The 17,311-nt window shown below is 53.7% G+C and overlaps 1 protein-coding gene across 3 annotated transcripts in view; it reads left to right on the forward strand.

Moving 5' to 3' along the window:
- PNPLA7 (patatin like phospholipase domain containing 7) overlaps positions 1–6,343 on the forward strand; it is a 117,653-nt gene extending 111,310 nt beyond the window's left edge. For all 3 annotated transcript variants that reach the window (XM_069032100.1, XM_069032101.1, XM_069032102.1), the window contains 3 exons: positions 844–928; positions 4,473–4,576; positions 5,531–6,343. In XM_069032100.1, the coding sequence (XP_068888201.1) occupies positions 844–928; positions 4,473–4,576; positions 5,531–5,611 (270 nt within the window). In that variant the 3' untranslated portion in view covers positions 5,612–6,343. The remainder of the gene's footprint in view (positions 1–843; positions 929–4,472; positions 4,577–5,530) is intronic.
- Positions 6,344–17,311: the final 10,968 nt, after the last annotated feature.

Consider the following 17,311-nt stretch of genomic DNA (forward strand, 5'->3'; position numbering starts at 1 on the left):
TCCTCTGGGTTGGGGCTGTTCCTGCATTCATTAAACTCACTGGCTTTAAAAAAAGGTGAGAGGTGTTCAGGTGTCCACCTGGTGACGTTGTGCCCGGCCCCAAGGAGGGAAGTGGGGCTGCAGGAATGCCAGAGTTGGGTTTTCTTAGAGGAGAGACTGGAGCAGGAACTTCTCAAAATAGAGAACCCTCAGCCCACTGCTTGGGTGAGACAGTGAAAATAGCAAGGGTTTATTGGAAGGAGGAATTGCAGTGGGAGATGTCTCTCTGCAGGCTCTTGCTCGCTGCAGCATCTCCAGCTCCGGGCCATGCAGGGGCCCCCGGGGGGGTCCTGGTCACCCCAGTGCCCACCTGTCCCTGCAGCCTCTGTGGCATCACTCCAGCTGAGGGATGGGACACCTGGACACCTTCTCCTAGGGGAAAGCAGGAGCTCCCTGGCGGCTGCACCTGGACCAGCCAGTCCTTCTTAGAAAGGGACTCTGATGGAGAATAAACAAGTGGAGTGAGCTCTGTCCATGCCAGGGCCCAGCCCCTCCTGTGCTTGTCTCTGGGGTCTTTTCTGTAGTTTGCTAGATTTTTCATAGGGCTTCTTGTTGCATAGGTGGAATGGGAGCTGTTAAAAGCATGTCCCACTGCTGGGAATCCCATCTCTGCCATCAGACCTGCCTCAGGAGAGCTGTTCTGAGGATTTCTCACTGATGAGTAATGGCTTTTGAGGGGGCAGCTGTGGAGAATGTGTGCGTCTGGAGCTTTGTCTGTTCGAGATCATTTTTGTACGGTCTCAGCTTGTTAGGATTTGCTGTGTTTATTTGCTGACACACCTTCACCTTCTCCCTGTGTTTCAGAACGTGACCTGTCCCACCACCTCCTTCACAGACCTGGCAGAGATCGTGTCCCGCATCGAGCCCGTCAAGGCTCCGGTGGCAGACGGTGAGTGGGGTCGGGAGGAGGGACAGCTCCTGCTCTGACTGCCAGCTCTCCCCTCCCCGTGCTCAGGGAGGGCCCCCCTGGGCACTGCCAGCCGTGGGAGGCCATCCCCTGCTCCCCTCAGAGCCCCTCCTGGGCTGTGCCCCCGACAGACCTTCCGTGTGCCCCTCCTGCCACCTCCTCTGGGACAGCAGGATGTCCTCGCCATGGCGAGGCACCTGCTGTCAGCCTCTTACTGGTGTGCTCCGAGGTGGGAATAATCCCTGCTCAAGTCTCATCTGAGGGAAGTAACACATGTGGCAGCTCAGCTTCCATCCCCTCGGGCTGTCCCGTGTCCTCCCGATGGCTCCTCGGCCCTGCTGGGCCGGGAGGAGGCTGAGTTAAAGCTCTGCCTCAAGGGATGTTTTCCCTGCTGTCGTGAGTAGGATCAGGAGTGACTCACTGGCTCCACTGCTTTTTGTGTGCTCCTGTTGTGGGAGCAGCAGTGAACTGATGAGGAGCAGGTACCAGCTCCTGCAGGGTGGCACAAAGGTGCTCTGTGCCCTGTGGCAGCCCTGCCCTGCAGAGCAGCTCCCTGTTCGTGGAGCTCCCAGATCCAAAAGGATCAGAGCCTTGCAGGCCTGAAACCCCCGAGTGTGTCACCAGGGCTGGAGCTCTTCCTAAACAGTCTCTTCCCCTCCTCCTGATTCTTGTTCCTGCAGAGGGAAAGCTAAAGTTAGCAGTGCTCCCATCTGTGACTGTTTGTAGAGATGTCCCTGTGGTAATTTGAAATGCTAATTACAATCATATGCCTTATGAAGAAAATATTAATCAAACGTGGTTGAAGCAGCCATTGTGAATAAGAGTGAAGAGTTCATGGTATGTGGTTATTTAAGGCTCAGGCACTGAGACTTGCTAAGATTTAACCAGAGCACTGGGACAGATCCTCCTCCTTTCTGTAGCTCCTGATTATTCCCCCGTTAGGCTCCTGCTTCCTGCTGAGCGAGGCTGTGGATGCAGGTGTGGCAAATGGACGTGGCTCAGGGAGCAGATGTGGCACATTCTGGGCTGAGGAGGGGCAGTGCAGGGGCTGCTGGGAATGGGATGGGCAGGGGCCACATGTTCCTCAGGGATGCTGAAATCCCTTGGCTGTAGAGTCTGGAGGAGGGGGAGGATGGGATGGCAGCAGAGTCGTGCACGTGGGCACCATCTCGTGAAGGATCCTTTGTGTTCCTGCCGTGGGTGGCTCCGTGTGGCTGCAGGGACCCTGCCCATGCTCGGGTGGCAGTGACAGCAGTGACATTCCTCTGTGCACGAGACTTTTGCTAAGGAAGTAGCTGGAGCTGTGGGGGAAGGTCTGTGGTGAGGTGAGCTCAGGGGGAGGGTAGCACCTCCCTGCAGTGGCCTCGTGGCTGTCAGGTGGCTCCTCAAGGCTGGTGAGCCCTGGCATTGGTCTGCTTATGGGGGTGAAGGTGGTCTGAGGCTTGTGACCTGTGTAGGAGAGGGGACAGGGAGCTGCTTGGTGGCCTGGCTGTGAAGCTGCACCGTCACCTTTGTTCTCCTCTTGGCTGGCTGCATTTCGGGCTGTGCTCTTTGGGTGATGCTGAGCTGAGCAGAGCAGCGGGGCCTTGGTCCTGCTTGGTGCTTCTGGGAGGTTTTGTAGAACCCAGAACAGTCACTGTGAGCCTCAGCCTCGATGGAGGGTGACATTTGGGGACAGCAGGGCCACCTCCTGCTCTCCTTTTCCCCCTTCAGCACCCAGAGCTGCTGTGTGAAGGATGTGAGAAGGGTCACCCCTTTCTTGGTTCTGTGTCTGTAGAAAAACCTGTTAAATGCTCAATAGTGCTGGGAAAATCAAGGAGTTTGGTTTTGATGGCAGCTGGTTTTATTGGAGGTATAAACTCCAAACTCTCGTTTGTGGTGTCTGTTGCTGTTCAGATGAGTTTCCAGTTTCTCTGGTGCATTATCATTAGTGTTTTTAGTGAAAACTAACAATCATTCTCTAATTCACAGAAAAAAAAAAAAACAAACCAACAAAAACCCACTAAAAATAATAAAAGAAAATAAAAAAGACCAAATGTCTTTAATCCCAACGTTCTAGCAATTGGTTGTAGTTATGTGTTAGGAGACAAGGCTGTGGAACAGACTGTGCTGTTGTCTTCAGCATGGAGCAGATGCTACTGACAGCTCCCGGGAGAAACACTTAATCAAGGATCCGGTTTAAACAGGAGCCCTTCTCTTCACCAGTGGTCTGGAACCCAGGTACTGCTCCAGAGCACACTGGAATTAACTCAGGAAAGGGGTGGAAGAACTGGTGTCACACAAACGTGATTTTATGGCGACGATGAAATGTCACTTTCACGCCTTACGTTGCATCCTGAAGCTCTGGGTGCCAGCAGAGGAAGGTGCTGCTTGCCACGGGCTCTGCCTGGCTGCCCACGTGCCCTGGTGTCACGAGGGGCTGGGACAGGCTCTGCTGGTGCACTGGGGGTGAGCTGGGACCATCGATGGGGCCCCCCCAGCCCAGCACGTTCCTGGCATCAGGTGGAGTCATAAAAGGGTTTGAGTTGGAAGGGACCTGAAAGCCCATCCCATCGCACCCCTGCCATGGGGTCCCAGGCTGCTCCAAGCCCCATCCAGCCTGGCCTTGGGCACTGCCAGGGATCAGCCACAGCTGCTCTGGGCACCCTGTGCCAGGGCCTGCCCACCCTCCCAGGGAACAATTCCTTCCCAATATCCCAGCTAACTCTGCCTCCCATCAGCACAAGGCCATTCCCCCTTGTCCTGTCCCTCCAGGCCCTTGTGAGGTCCTGCTCCTGCTGCCTGACTTGTAGACCTGCAAGTGATCTCCAGGTTGGAGATCATTGGCTCTGCACTGATGTGTCCTCATTCCACGGGAACAGGCTGGGACTGGGGCCTTGCTGGCATGTCCTGCTGCTGTGCACAGCTCTTGAGATTCCCTAAATTATGTTAATCTGCTGGATTACTGGAGAAAGCAAGTGATTGTCCTCTGCAGAGAGGAAGGGAATGTGAATGTCATCGTCCCCTGTGGAACAGGGATTGTGAGACACTCAAGTTATCAGCTCACACCAGGCAGAGCTCACCCTAAGCCTGGGATCCCTGTTCCCAGAGGCTGTGACCACTGTGTCCAGGGGAGTTGGGATTGGCAGCTCAGAGGCTTCTGAAGGTGTCCCACAGGTCTGGCTGGGCTGAGGGGTGGGAAACAGCAGCTGTGCTGTGAAGGGCATTCCCCAGGGAGCAGCCCCCTGGTACCAGAGTCTGTGTCCCTCAGGCTGGGAACCAGCACCCACCAGAATGAGCCAAACAGTTGCCGCTGTGCTGTGGTTCCTTGGATTCTGCAGGGCTCCAGGACAACAATTCACAGAGAGGACATGGTTTACTTTTATGTGCTGGGGAGCTGAGATCTGTGTGTGAGCAGTCCCAGCTCACTGAGCTGCTGGCACTGTCCTGCCTGTGCTCAGTGACAGTGGCAATCACTCCTCTCCCAGTTTCCTCTGCCTGTCTGCCTGCCAGTTAAACCCTGTGCTTTGTCTCTTCTCTCTTTCAGATGAGTCAGACTACCAGACTGAGTACGAGGAAGAAGTTCTGGACAACCAGAAGGATGATTATCTCGATTTCATAAGCAACCAGGTTGAGGAAGACTCTGACTCGGTATGAACCGTGCTGGAACAAGCAGTGGCTGATCATTGTTGGGAAAGAAGCATCTGGGAGGGACTGGCTGAGGAGGACTGTGCAGAAATGAATTTGCTCTTTGTTAGTACAGACACTAAATGGCACATGCTCACTTTTCTCAGGTCAGTCCCTGCCATGTGTGGCAAAACCTGGGCACAGTTAAATCCTGGTCCTGCAGCTCCGTGGGTTTGTTCATGAGGTGGATCAGGGCTGGAGAGGCTGAGGGAGCTGCTTCCTCCAGCTTGGAGGAGCTGAAGGGAGGATCTGCCAGCTGCCTGTGGGGTGGGTAGGGAGGAGGTGGTTATGGAGAAGAAGGTGGTTATGGAGAAGATGCCCAGCAGAAAGCCAAGAGGGGACAGGCACAGCTTGTGCTGAAGAAAACCTTCCCTGGGAACAGTGGGAAATACTGCCCTGTACACACAGCTGACACCACCCTGGCCTGTGCAGGGAGAGGTGCAAACTCCACCCTTGTGGATACTTGAAAAGCAAATTGATGCCCTGAAGAATCAGCTCCAGCACTTGAGTCAGCCATGCTCAGAGCAGATGACTGGATTTATCTTCCAGAGGTCCCTTCCAAACACAGAGGTTTGATTCTGTGGGACAGCAGGCCCACCCTGAGGTAAATGTGAGATGTGGTGTGACCCCCAGGCTGAGCAGCACGGCTCAGACAGGGCACATCCCTGCTGCTCTGACTGCAGCAGCGTTTACAAGGTGCCTGTTGTGTTAGTCATGAACAGCTCCTCAGTGGGAGCACGAGGATGGATTGGGAAGGCTCCGTGTGAAGGTGTCAGTGTTTTGAAGAGGAGCTGGAGTGATGTGGGTTCTGTTTGCTGGGCTTATCTGAGCTGGTGGGAAAGAAGGGGAAGAGGACAGGTTTTATCCAGCTCAGAGAGGACACTGAAGGATCAGTTTGTGCTTCCTTTTCTCCTGCAGGATGAGGACATGCAGCTGAGGAAGCGCAGGAACGTCCCCAGCGAGGAGGGCCAGGCAAGCAGCACGGGAGAGCCGGGGTAGAGCTCGGGAGAGGCTGAGCTTCCAGCTGAGAGCCACAGCCCATCCTACTGACAGAGCAGCCCTATTTATTTATTTAATACTTCACCAAACCAAAACAACACCCAGATGAATGAAGCCAGAGTTCATCCTTCTCCAGCCAGGGCTGGGCACTCGGCACCGAGCACAACCTGCACCGTGCCCGAGTCCCTTTGGAGCTCCAGGGAGGGGGGGCTGCCGTGGGCCCTGCTCCTTCCTGCAGGTGCCAGGAGCAGCAGTTACTGATCACAGACTAGCAGAGGGGAAATGTGCAGTTCAGAGCTGCCTTGATTTTTGCTGCTGTGTTTTTAGCCACTGCTTTTACCGTGGAGGCCCAAGGAGCACCAGGATCTCCCCCTGCGAGGTGCTGGGAAGGCTCCGAGCAGCAGCACTGGAGAGAGGGAGGGCTTTGAGGGGTTCGTGGGTTGCAGCGTTGCTTTCTTTTCATACGAATCAGGTAACTGTGTAATTAACTCCTCAGTGACTTCCAGCCATGTACTGGTGAGCAATGCTCTGACAGGAGCAAATCTGAATGTATTTCACTTGCAATCTAAACCTAAGAAATTATTGGGAAGGATGGCCACAGAGCCTGGATCCTCGAGTCACCAGCAGGACATTTACTGATGGATCAAGGAGCCAACACTTGCCGGGCAACTCTGGAATCACCACTTGGCTGTACTTGCCCTGTTGAATTAAAGTTATTTTGCTGGATTGAAATGTCTGGCTGTTTCTTTGCATCAGGTCCTACAAAGAGAAAAGTTGTCAACAACTAAGAGCCCAACTTGCCTCTGCTTGTATCAGACTTGCAAAGGGACACACAGGGTTTCCAGCTGCTCACCCCAGCAGGAGTCACTCCGGGTATTGTCAGGCACTGGGAAGGACTCTCCAGTGCTCTGTCCCCAGGGCTGGAGCTGTCGATGGCAGTTGGAGCTTGTCCAGGCATCCCCTGGTGCTTGCTCAGCCTGTGCCACATCTGTCACTGCCAAAGGCTGCATAACCGAGCTGATTCTTGCTTTATGTAACCTCCAGCTCAGCTCCAGCTGTAGGTGCTGTTGCCTTGAAGGGATTTGTCATCCAACCACAGCACCGAGGGCACCCCCAAAGCTGCTTCCTTCCTTCAGCTCTCCTGGCCCTCGAGGCAGCAGCCTAAGGCCAGAAACGTGTTTGGTGGCACCACTGAGGACTAGGGGCTGTAAAAGCTGTAAATTGACCTGTTCTCTGTATTTAACCTCCTCTCCCCTCCTGGCACAGGCTCTCCTCTACCTGTTCTGTGTCGTGTTTTCCTCTGTCACAGAATCCCAGACTGGTTTGGGTGGGAAGGGTCCTCAGCCCATTCCACCCCCTGCCATGGGCAGGGACGCCTTCCACTGTCCCAGACTGCCCCAAGCCCTGCCCATCCTGGCCTTGGACACTTCCAGGGATGGGGCATGTCCATGAATGTGCAGCCTGTTCCTCTTACACAAAATGTTATTTTCAAGTGTCAGAGCCCCAGGTCAGTGTTTTGTTCTCAGGTGAGACCACCCCACCTGGCCAAACCTCCATGCAGCTCCAGGCCTCTCCAGAAGCAGTGGAAGCAGTTAGAAACCTTCCCTGCAAGGATCATCCAGATCTTTGATGCAGATTTTGGTTAATGCAGGTGTGCAGAACATGTTGCAGTCGCTGGAGGCTTTTCCCTGCTATTGCAAAGAATTCATTCTTACAAAGAAAACTTAAAAACAGCTTTAGAAGTGAAGGTAGAGCAGCTGGGGGCTTCTGTGGAGGCACAGGCTGCCTGTGGAGCTGGAGAGATTGAATTTCTGTTGAGGCTGGTTACAGGATGGTGATGCTGTTACGGGAAAAGCTCTAAGCTAGAAGTGAGTGCAGGTGAGTGCCCACCTTCCAGCAAATCTGCTCCAGGCAAACGTTTCAGAGCTTTGTTTTTCTGATGAGGGGATGGCAAACCAGATGTGAGGCCCTTCAGTGTCTGTGTTTGTAGGTGGTTACACTGCAGGAACCTCTCCCTGGAAAATGGGGATTAGAACTGGAGCACAAACCCCAGAGATGACTGAGGTCCTCTGGCTGCCCTTACCAAGCCCATCCTGGGCCATCTGTCTCCAAAGGATACAGCTAAAAGCAAAAGTGCCTCCAGCAGAGGTTGGATCCAACCTCCTGGCAATGGACAGTGTTTGTCACACCCCTGTGCTGTGCTGCTGGAGCAAGGGCTGATTACCTGTGTTCCCTCTGCCCAGGGCATCCCCCAGCCAGGGGCAGAACAGGCACCACAGGTTATTGTCCAGAAGAATGAGAGCTCTGTCAGCCTGAACCCAGCTGCTCTTCTCCCAGGAGAGCTCTTCCCCTCTGTTCTAACAGGTAATTCCTTTCTGAGCTGTGTATTTTCCCTATAAACATCCTGGCAGCCAGACGTGCTCCTGGAGCCTGGGTGGGAACTGCTGGGCTCATGGAAGGAGTCACAGAAAACAGACAAATATTGGGCTCCTGAGTATGTTAATTAGAGCCTCTCTATTTGCTCTGTGCCCTGTACCACGGGGAAACAGCACTTAGTTCAGCTGTATGAATTCAGAAGATGAACCTCTGATGTGAGACTGAAAGTCTCTCCTAAATAATTGATCACGTCTTTCCTCCCTGCTGCATCTTCCGGAGCTGAGCCCTGGACATGAAACCAATCTTTTCTTCCATGCTGAGGAATGTAAACCAATAATGGGACAAATCTAAAAGTAAAACTGTTTTTCCATCTTGCTTTGCTGCTGGCTGGGTCATGCCCAGCTGCCTGGCTGGGCAGGGCAGGGTCCCAGAGGTGCCAGAGGTGAGCCTGCCCCATGCTGCCCCTACACCCAGGGGCACCCCAGTGGCCATGGGTGCAATTCCATGTCAGGAGGTTTTAATCAATCCCTGCCCACGTGCCCCAAGGAGGCAGTGCTGTGTCACCCCTTTGTCCCCCAGGCTCAGCTTTGCTGGAAAGGCAGTGGGAGGAGGGTGGCTGGAAGAGCCTGAGGCTCCTGGCTCCTCTCTCCTGGCCCAGGCCGGGTGCAGGCTTTGCCTGGAAACCACCCTGCAGTTTCTTCATGGGTGTGTGACATCCCCAAAAAGGTGAAATCTGACCAGCAGTTGATGAATTTGTCTTTGCTGGAGGAGCTGAAGCAGTTGCTGAGGCCTGAAGGCTTCATTGTGGGTGAAGAGGACGCAGAGTTTGTTCCCACAACAAATCTGATGCCAGCCAGTGCCCACCCTGAGGCAGCAGGGTCAGAGCAAGGTCCTGAGGAGCCACAGCCATGAGCAGGAGCTGCAGGGGGAATGTTCCCCTCAAAACCTTTTGGTGACTCATCTGGTGGGGGTAAAGCCTTGACTGAGCTTTCAGAAATGTGTCCCAGCACTGGATTCACAGCAGATCAAGCCCTGATCCTGCTCGGGGGCCTGGGCTGAGCCCCTGCCAGCAGCCGGAGAGGGGGAACACCCACAGGCTCTGCAGTGCCCAGGTGTGGCAGGGGACTCCAGGCAGGGATTTGGGAACCAGGCTCCCTCTGGAGAGGGGATGCCATGGAGGAGGGAGGGTGTTCGGGGTTGTCCACACCGAGGGCTGGTGGCAGTGGCCCTCTTGTCCATATGGGCAGCACCCTGGGGCTGACCTCCTGCAAATGGCTCGGTGCAAGCAACAAACTCAGCTGCTTCCTTAAAGCAGCCACACGAGCTCCTAGAGAATCTCCAGTGGGGTTTAGAAAGAAGAAGGAACATGAGTCCAAACCCTCCAGGAAGCCCTGCCCGGGCCGAGGGAGAGCTTTGATCTGTGCCATGGGGCTCTGGCTCATGCCCAGCCGGCTGGGACAGCTCCTGCTGTGGCTTCTCAGGTTTCTGTCCCTGTGTGGGGCTGATGTGTCTGTGCAGCCCCTCCGGGCTCTGCTCCACAGGCAGGGACAGTGGTGGGCCCCAGCGATGCTCCTTCCCTGGCAGACGTCATTCTCCCTGCGTGTTGTTCCCAAATTAATCTCATCCTATTTACTGGTGCTCCCTGACCTCCCCCAACGTGTGATTTTCCCTGCGTGCCACCCGAGGGCTGTGTTTGAGCTGTCGGGATGCGGGGGCTTGGCTGCGCCGCTGGGTTTCACTCGCTGTCGCTGGAAGAGCTGGTGAGAAAATCAGCAAACATGAAATATATGGAAAATATTTTTCTCTCCCTCCAGGGCTCCACGTGGCAGAACTGGCACCTGCCACTGCCTCTATCCTGAGAGCCCTACCAAAATATGACCATGGGGTGCCAGGTTTCACCATGGTGTCCTAGGGCAGGAGGCATTGGCACTGGTGTCATTTGTTTGATGAACAGGATTTTGGGATGTTTTGCTGGCACCAAAGCACTGACTCCCATAAATATCCCTTCCCGGCTGATGGCTGGTTCTGCTGCCACTGGTGGGGTTTGTGTTTGTGCTCTTTGTCCCTGTCCCCTCCTCAGGTCATGGAGGGTGTGACCCTCTTTTCCCCAGTGGCCTTAATTTGGGTTTTAGGAGAGAATATACCATAAATACATATAAATATAAACATACCATAAATACATATAATACCATAAACACACCTATGTGTGTGCCAGGATGGTTCCTGGAGGTTCCTTGCAGGCAGCAGGAGCAGCATTCCAAATGCTGGGAAGGCACCTGTGGCCTGAGTGTCATGTAGCTCAGACGTGGCATTTGCACGTGGCAGAGCCAGGGTCACCACTGCCACCAGCATCAGCAGAGACAGCTTTTAATTAAGCCTCGTGCACTCAGGGGTTATGGACAGGAATGAGGTTCCCATCAGGAAGCAGCTGGGCCCCCAGCTCTGGAAAGGTTTATCCATAAGGTGTGACATTTGTGTCCTTTGTGCCCTCCTGGATGGCACAGACCCCCCTGGCACCAGGCAGGAGTTGGTACTGGTGAGGCACAAGTGGTGGAAGTGCTGCTGGAAATCCGTATTTTTGGGAATTTGTCCCTGGCAGTGTGGCTGCTGGGGAGGGAGGCTCAGCAGCGCTGCAGGCGCCGCAGTCCTGGCGGGGCCGAGCACAGCTCCCCGCTGCAGCACGCGTGCGGGGATAATTTGGGATCAGCAGGAACACCAAATGTGCATTAATTTTAAATGTACCATAAATGACAGATTTTTTCCTTGGATAAGGCACATTAGATGTGATGCACAACCCCAGGGGAATGTGCTGAGTTAGGGCTGGTGCAGCTCGAGCAGCCCTGACCTGGGGCGAGCTCCGAGCTGTGCCCGTGCTTGAGCACATTGCTGCTGTATAGGCAACTCTGGGTGTCACAGGTGACCCCAAATGCCCTGTTTGCCCTTGGCATTGCCTGCCCAGCTGCTCTGCAGCCCTCTGGACCCAGGGAGGCCCAGTGATGTGCTCTGTGGCACTGGCTGTGCCTGCAGCTGCGTTCGCATCCAGCACGAGGTGTTCGCTCCATCCGGCAGTGTCCGGCTCTGGGTGGGCTGAGCTGCCAAACCCTCCTCCTCGCAGTGACTAATGGCTGCCTCAAGGCACGGGCTCTGGGGGAAGGTTTCAGCTGATCACTGCCACTGCCAGAAGGGCTGTTTCTGCATTTGGAATGAGAATTTGCCCAGCCTGTGCGGGGTGTTGGCTCTTGCGTGGTTGGATGAGCCAGGGAAGGACACGTGTGTCGGCTCTGTTGTCCTTGGTGTCATTGTTCTCAGTCCTGTCTTGGTGCTTTCCCCTCTCCCACTGGTGTGGGCCTGTTCTCCCAGTGTGTGACCAGGTTGTTGCTGCTGTTCCTCTCCCCACTTAGGTGCTGGATTAGCTGGAAGTGGCTGGTGGGTGACTTCTCTCCCCTTCTCGCCCATGGCTCAGCCCCGGCACTGTCACCTGGTGGCTGTAAAATCTCTCTCCTCCACTTGCATCCTTGCTGGAAATAGAAAGCTTTTAACGCAGCAAAGTTCAGAAAAGCTTCTAGAGCAGGGCCAGCAAAGCAATGGACCCCTGGGATTTTGGGGGTAATGAGGCAGGAAAGAGCTGCCAAGGAGGAGGTTGTGCCAGCCTCGTGGATCAGTGCCTGGGCTGCAGCCACGAGTGCTGACACGGGGCTGAACAACCCAGGGCAGCCACAGCCACCTTCGAGACTCGTGCTGGGACACAGACCTGGTGCTGAAGGAGATTTTGGTCCTGAAAGCAGAGGGGAGAGCTGAACTTTGCAGGGGTTGTTGGGGTGAGTGTGTCCCTTTGTGGAGCTCTTGTGCAAGAAGTGAACCTTGCCATGCACTCTCAGTGTCAGGAAAGAGGTTTATAGAGTGCCCAAGAGAGAAGGTCAGGACAGATTCATCGGCTGCCCAGTGACACTGGGAATGGAGCCATGGGCAGGGTGGACACCAGAGCCTGGGCATGGACCACACATCCCAGCAGCTCCACTCCACATCCCTGGAAGTGTCCAAGGCCAGGCTGGACAGAGCTTGGAGCAACCTGGTCTAATGGGAGGTGTCGCTGCCCAGGGCAGCGAGATGCTTTAAGGTCCCTCCTAACCCAGTCTGTGATTTTATGTTCACCAGAGCCAAGCTGGGGGCTCCTTAAGGGCCACCTGGGCTGGCTACACAGTTTGGCCCACTGGGAAACTGAGCTGTTGAGGATAACTCCCTTGGGCACCCAAATCCAGGCTGCGTCTGTGCCAATCTGGGAGCTGCTGATTTTATCCGAGGCAAGGGAAACGTGGAAATGCAGAGCCCAACAAAAAGGCTGTTGAGTCCCTGCAGAGCAGCAGCACCCATCTGGGAGCCCTGCACATGTCCCTGCTGCAGACAGCCCTGGCTCCCACAGGACCCTCCTCCCCCTCCCCAAAATCTGCCCCTGGGTTCTGCGGAGATGCACAGGGAGCCAAGCACCACGTGCTGGGGACAGGGTGCCCTGGGGGGGCTGTTCCTGGGGCCGGCAGCATCCTCCCAGCACGTGGGGACCCAGCGGGGCGAGAGCTCTGCCTTCCCAAAGTAGGTCACGCCGTGAACTCGAGCGATGTCGTGGGCAGAGCTAAAAATACCGGCGGAGCCGAGCGCTTCCCCGGCAGCTGCGAAGGGCCACGGCCTCGCCGGGCCGGGCTGCGGCCATCAGAGGGTCACCAGGGCCCTTGGGCTGCTGGGGCCAGGCTGGGTGAGGAGCAGGTGATGGAAAAGCCCCTCTGGGCTGCAGGTGCAGAATCCACAGGAGAAAGTGTCTCTCTGCTGGTGGGGTATAAATCATTGGAAGTCACCTGGGCCCCTGCTCCTCGCACAGACCCTCCTGCGAGCCTGAGATGTCTCATTTCCAGCCTCCTCATCTGCCCCTCAGAAAACCCCCTCAGCTTCCCTTCATTCCATGCTCACAATTACTGGCAGAAAATGATGTCGAGGAGAGGAATGTAACCCCAGCCTGATGCAAGAGCTCAGCAAAGCAATTCTTTTGGGAAAGTGAGTGGTTTTCTTTTAGTGTCATGCTTGTGGAGGGCACCAAGAGGATGAGGACAAGTGGTGCTGCAGGGACAAGCACGGATGGGTTCCTGTGCTGCTCTGAGGTGGAGGTGACAGTAGGTTCAAGCTGGAGCCTGTCCCCATGACTTGCACTCCATGGGGTGTCTGCTTGGGGACTTTGTCCATCTCCTCTCTGGGGCCTTGTCTGACTCCTTTCCCCTGATGATATCTAGCTTCTTTGCATCCCATCTTTTTCTGATGAAAGCTTTCCTCCCATCCTTTTTTTGGATGAAATGTTTCCTCCCAACTCTTTTGGATGAAACCTTTCCTCCATTCCTGTTTGAAAGCTGCCCTATTTTAACACTGCCAAGTGAAAATGGGTTGTGCACAGAAAAGATCCCAGTCGCTCTGTAGAACTTCTCTGTCATAATTATTCACTGCCAGTCCTTCTGCTCCCAGCAGCTGTATAATTTATCAGCTGTGTTTTGTGCTCATTTCTCAATCAATGATGAAAACATTGATTAGTGTCAGGCTGGGACTGACTCTGGCAGAATCCCTCTAAATCATCTCTGTTCACTGACGAGTCCTTGTTTTGGAGCTGGGTTTGCAGCTCTCCATCCAGTTAATGTGGGCTTTATTGGGATTGTATAGCGCTAAATTTGTAATTAGGGTGTCATAGGATATTAAGTCAAACACGTTGCCAAAAGCTAAGCAAATAATGGCTGCATGGTAACCTTTATCTACAAACTTGCAATTTTCTCAAAGGATGAACTGAGGCTCATTTGACAAGACACTTTCCATTACACCCCGCTGATGGGTGTATTTTTATTCCCTGAATTCTATATTAATTGAATCCTCTGTGTCCTCTCCATTTTTCAATCTGGATGTGTCGTGCTGGACTGAGCAGCTGTTAACCAGGGCAGCCGAGCCCCCCGCTAGCATCCTGCCAAACCTGGCTTCTCCCAGCAGTGGGAGGAGGCGGCTCAGCTCAGCTCAGTGCACTGCTCCAGGGCCCTCAGGTGCAGCTCACACAGAGCTGCTGGTTCAGAAACCTTGCAGATGGCACCCGAGATGCTCTGGGTTCTTATTAGACCACAGACAATTTCATCATCCTCATGTCTGACATTCCCATCCTTTCCATACGCAGAAAGGACCCACTGGGGGCCTTCACACTGGCAAATCTCCTCATCAAGGAGTGCTGGGGCCTCTCCATGCTTGGAGGGCTTCAAAATTCACCTGGGCGATCCCTGAGCAAGGCAGTGTCACTTTGACATCAGATGCTGGACTGGAGACACCTGAGGTTGCTCCTGACCAAAATCCTTTTATGCTTCTCTAAGTCTATGAAATGAGTCTATAACATCATTCATGTTTGTTTCTAATGCATTTAGTGAAGAACTCTTTACTCACTGTGGCTTTGCCAGACATGGATTTTCCTCTGTTTACCCTCCCCTATCAACACCTCTGCTCCATAGCCTGTTATGGTGGTTGCTGCATATTGATCAGTATTCCTGTCTTCCTTTTCATATTTAGCATCATTTTTCTTCCATTGGCTGTTTTTGGGATGGGCTTTCAGCCAGAGTTACATTTTCTTGACTCTGCAATATCAGCTTTTCTGCTCTGTCTCAAGCTCAACTCAAAGAACTGCTAATTTCCCACTCTGCAAAAGGTTTTTTCCCTTGAATTCTCAGGATTGTCACCATTTCCACGAGGTTTGTGAGGATGCTGGTTCCATAAGTGATGAAGAGCCCAGCAAACCCTATCAGGCTATGGGGTGTTAGGTGACTCTGTGGCATGTCCCAGGCAGGAGCAGCCGTGCTGAGCCCATCCCATCTGAGCTGGTGCCCAAGGGAGGTTCTGCTCCAGCTGGTCACATCTGCACTGCTCTCCCTGGGAGTCTGTTCCACTGCTTCACAATCCTTACAGTTTTTCTCCAGGTGGAACCTGAATTTCCCCACCCACTGCTCTTTGCCCTGTCCTGCCTTCAGCCTTGTACATAACCAGAGTGTGTTGCTTTAATTTCCTGGGGTGAATCGGTCCCATTTTCAGCCTTTGCTCACAGGTTGCACTCTTGCACCATCTGACCCCTCCTGGTGCTCCCCTTGAGCCCTCTCCAACCAGTCCAAATCCCTCCTGAAGCATCCCAGGCTGGGGTTGTCACAGCCCTGCACAGCCCACACACAGCGGCTCTGTTACTGTGTTATTTCTCACGCCACGACGTTCACCTGTTCTGCACAACCACAGCACTTTTGACTCTGGTTCTGCTGAAGATTTGCAGCAGCATCCAGGTCCTTTCCTGCAGAACAGTGATGGATTGAGCTGCTGCCCATCCCAAGCCCGCTGCCAAATCCCACTCAGCACTGCTTTGAATCACTACGAACCTTTCAGGGCTGCTCTTCTTCCTCTCCACAGGACAGCTTGGAAGTGGGACAGGAGCAGGGACAGCAGAACTTGAATGCACACTGTGGCCACTCCTCTCCTGTGCCTTGGGCTATTTTAGTAGCAATTGTGGGATTTGTTCTCCATGCCAACAGGATCTGAGCTAAAAGGCTCTTTACTGCTTGTGCCTTTGTGTGATGCTCCAGCTGAAGCAGATGGCCCCTATTTTGCTACACCCTCACCATGGCCAGGAGCTGCTGATGGCCCTGAATGCGTGTGCATCCCTCCTCATCCTCCAGCTGCGCTTTCTGAGTCATCTTCCCCACATGTTTCTCCCTGCTCTCTCCCTGCTCCTTGCTCTGTGCAGGATCGGTCCCCATGTGCCCGGCTGCTGCTCCCTTGTTCAGCCTCATGGCAGGCAGAAGCACCAGGTCAGAGGGAGCTGCTCCTGCCCTGCTCTGGGCTCCATGGAGAGTGGGAACTGCACTTCCAGTGCTTTGGGTGTGCCCTCAGAAGCTCTTCCAGCTTTCTTCAGGTGTATCAACCACACCACTTGGTGGTTGACCCCACAGCTGCTTGGTGTCATCTGCTGGAAGCACCCTCGATCCGATGTCTGTGTCACTGATGAAGATATTTGACAGCACTGACTCCATACAGACCCCTGAGGGATACCACTTGCCACTGATCTCCATCTGGACATTGAGCCCTTGACCACTACCCTCTGGATGTGACCATCCAACCAATTCCTCATGCACTGAGCAGTCCATCTGTCAAGTCCATATCTCTCCAATTAAGAGAGAAGGATATTGTGGGGGACTGTCTCAAAGGTCTTACAGAAGTCCAGACATAACATTTGCTGTAGTCCCCTTGCCCACTGATACAGATAATCTGAGCCCTTCTGCCGGCAGGTGTTTCATTTCAGTGGTTTCATTTCTACACTTTTAGATACAGCAAGGGTTGGACACGGTGGGGGGTAGGGTTGGAGGAGAGTTTTGGGAGCGAGGTGTTTCCAGGGACACAGTCACACAAACTTTCCCATAATCACAATATTTTTTCTGCCATCTTAGATATGACGCAGTCGCTTCAAACTTCAGCTCTTCTTGTGCTGCGTGGTGCCAATGTCAGGACAAAGTCAGGCTGATATTTTGCCAAACAATGAAATACTGAGATGTGGATGGAGCAAAAACTGAGTAATCACTGAATCATTGAGCAATCAATTACCACCCGATCTGTTCCTGGAGCTGTTTCTGGAATCCCAACCTTGAGGAACTTCCATCGTAAGGGCCAAATCCTGCACCTCCACAGGTGCTGAGCAGTCCCTGGGATCCCTGGGAGAAAAACATGTCTCTGGTAGGTATGAAATTAGTTCTCTTCACCGGGAGGGTGGTCAAGTGTGGAAACAGATCACCCTGGGAGGGATCAACATCCAGCAAGTGCCTCAGTATGGCCAAAAGAAGTTGCTGTGCCAGACTTCCAGCAAGGACCTCCAGAGAGCCTTCACACCAGGGCTTCCAAAGTTCTTTGGAGGATTTAAGGAATCTTTTCCCTATATGGCATATCCATGTCGTTGTTTCCTTCATTATATCAATTGGTTTTATTATTTATTGCCGTTTATTCTGAGGGACTGGCTTATGTCAATTTGATGTAGCCATTAGGAATGAAATGACATTGCCATCCTGCTCAAATACTCCTTCCTACAGCTGCTGCTCCTGGCTTTTGTTTCTCTCCACCTGCTGTACCATTTTAAGGAAGAAAGAGGTATATAATATTATGCTGCTCTCGAAAGGCTCACTCTCCTGTCAGCTCTCCTGACCCAGAAACGTGGTGTCTCACCCAGAATCTTCCTCTCCAGGGCAGAGTGAGTTCCCTCGCAGGGATTTAGGATCATGCTTTTGAAAAGATCCA

Source organism: Aphelocoma coerulescens, chromosome 17, assembly GCF_041296385.1.
Source record: "Aphelocoma coerulescens isolate FSJ_1873_10779 chromosome 17, UR_Acoe_1.0, whole genome shotgun sequence".
Taxonomy (NCBI): Eukaryota; Metazoa; Chordata; class Aves; order Passeriformes; family Corvidae; genus Aphelocoma; species Aphelocoma coerulescens.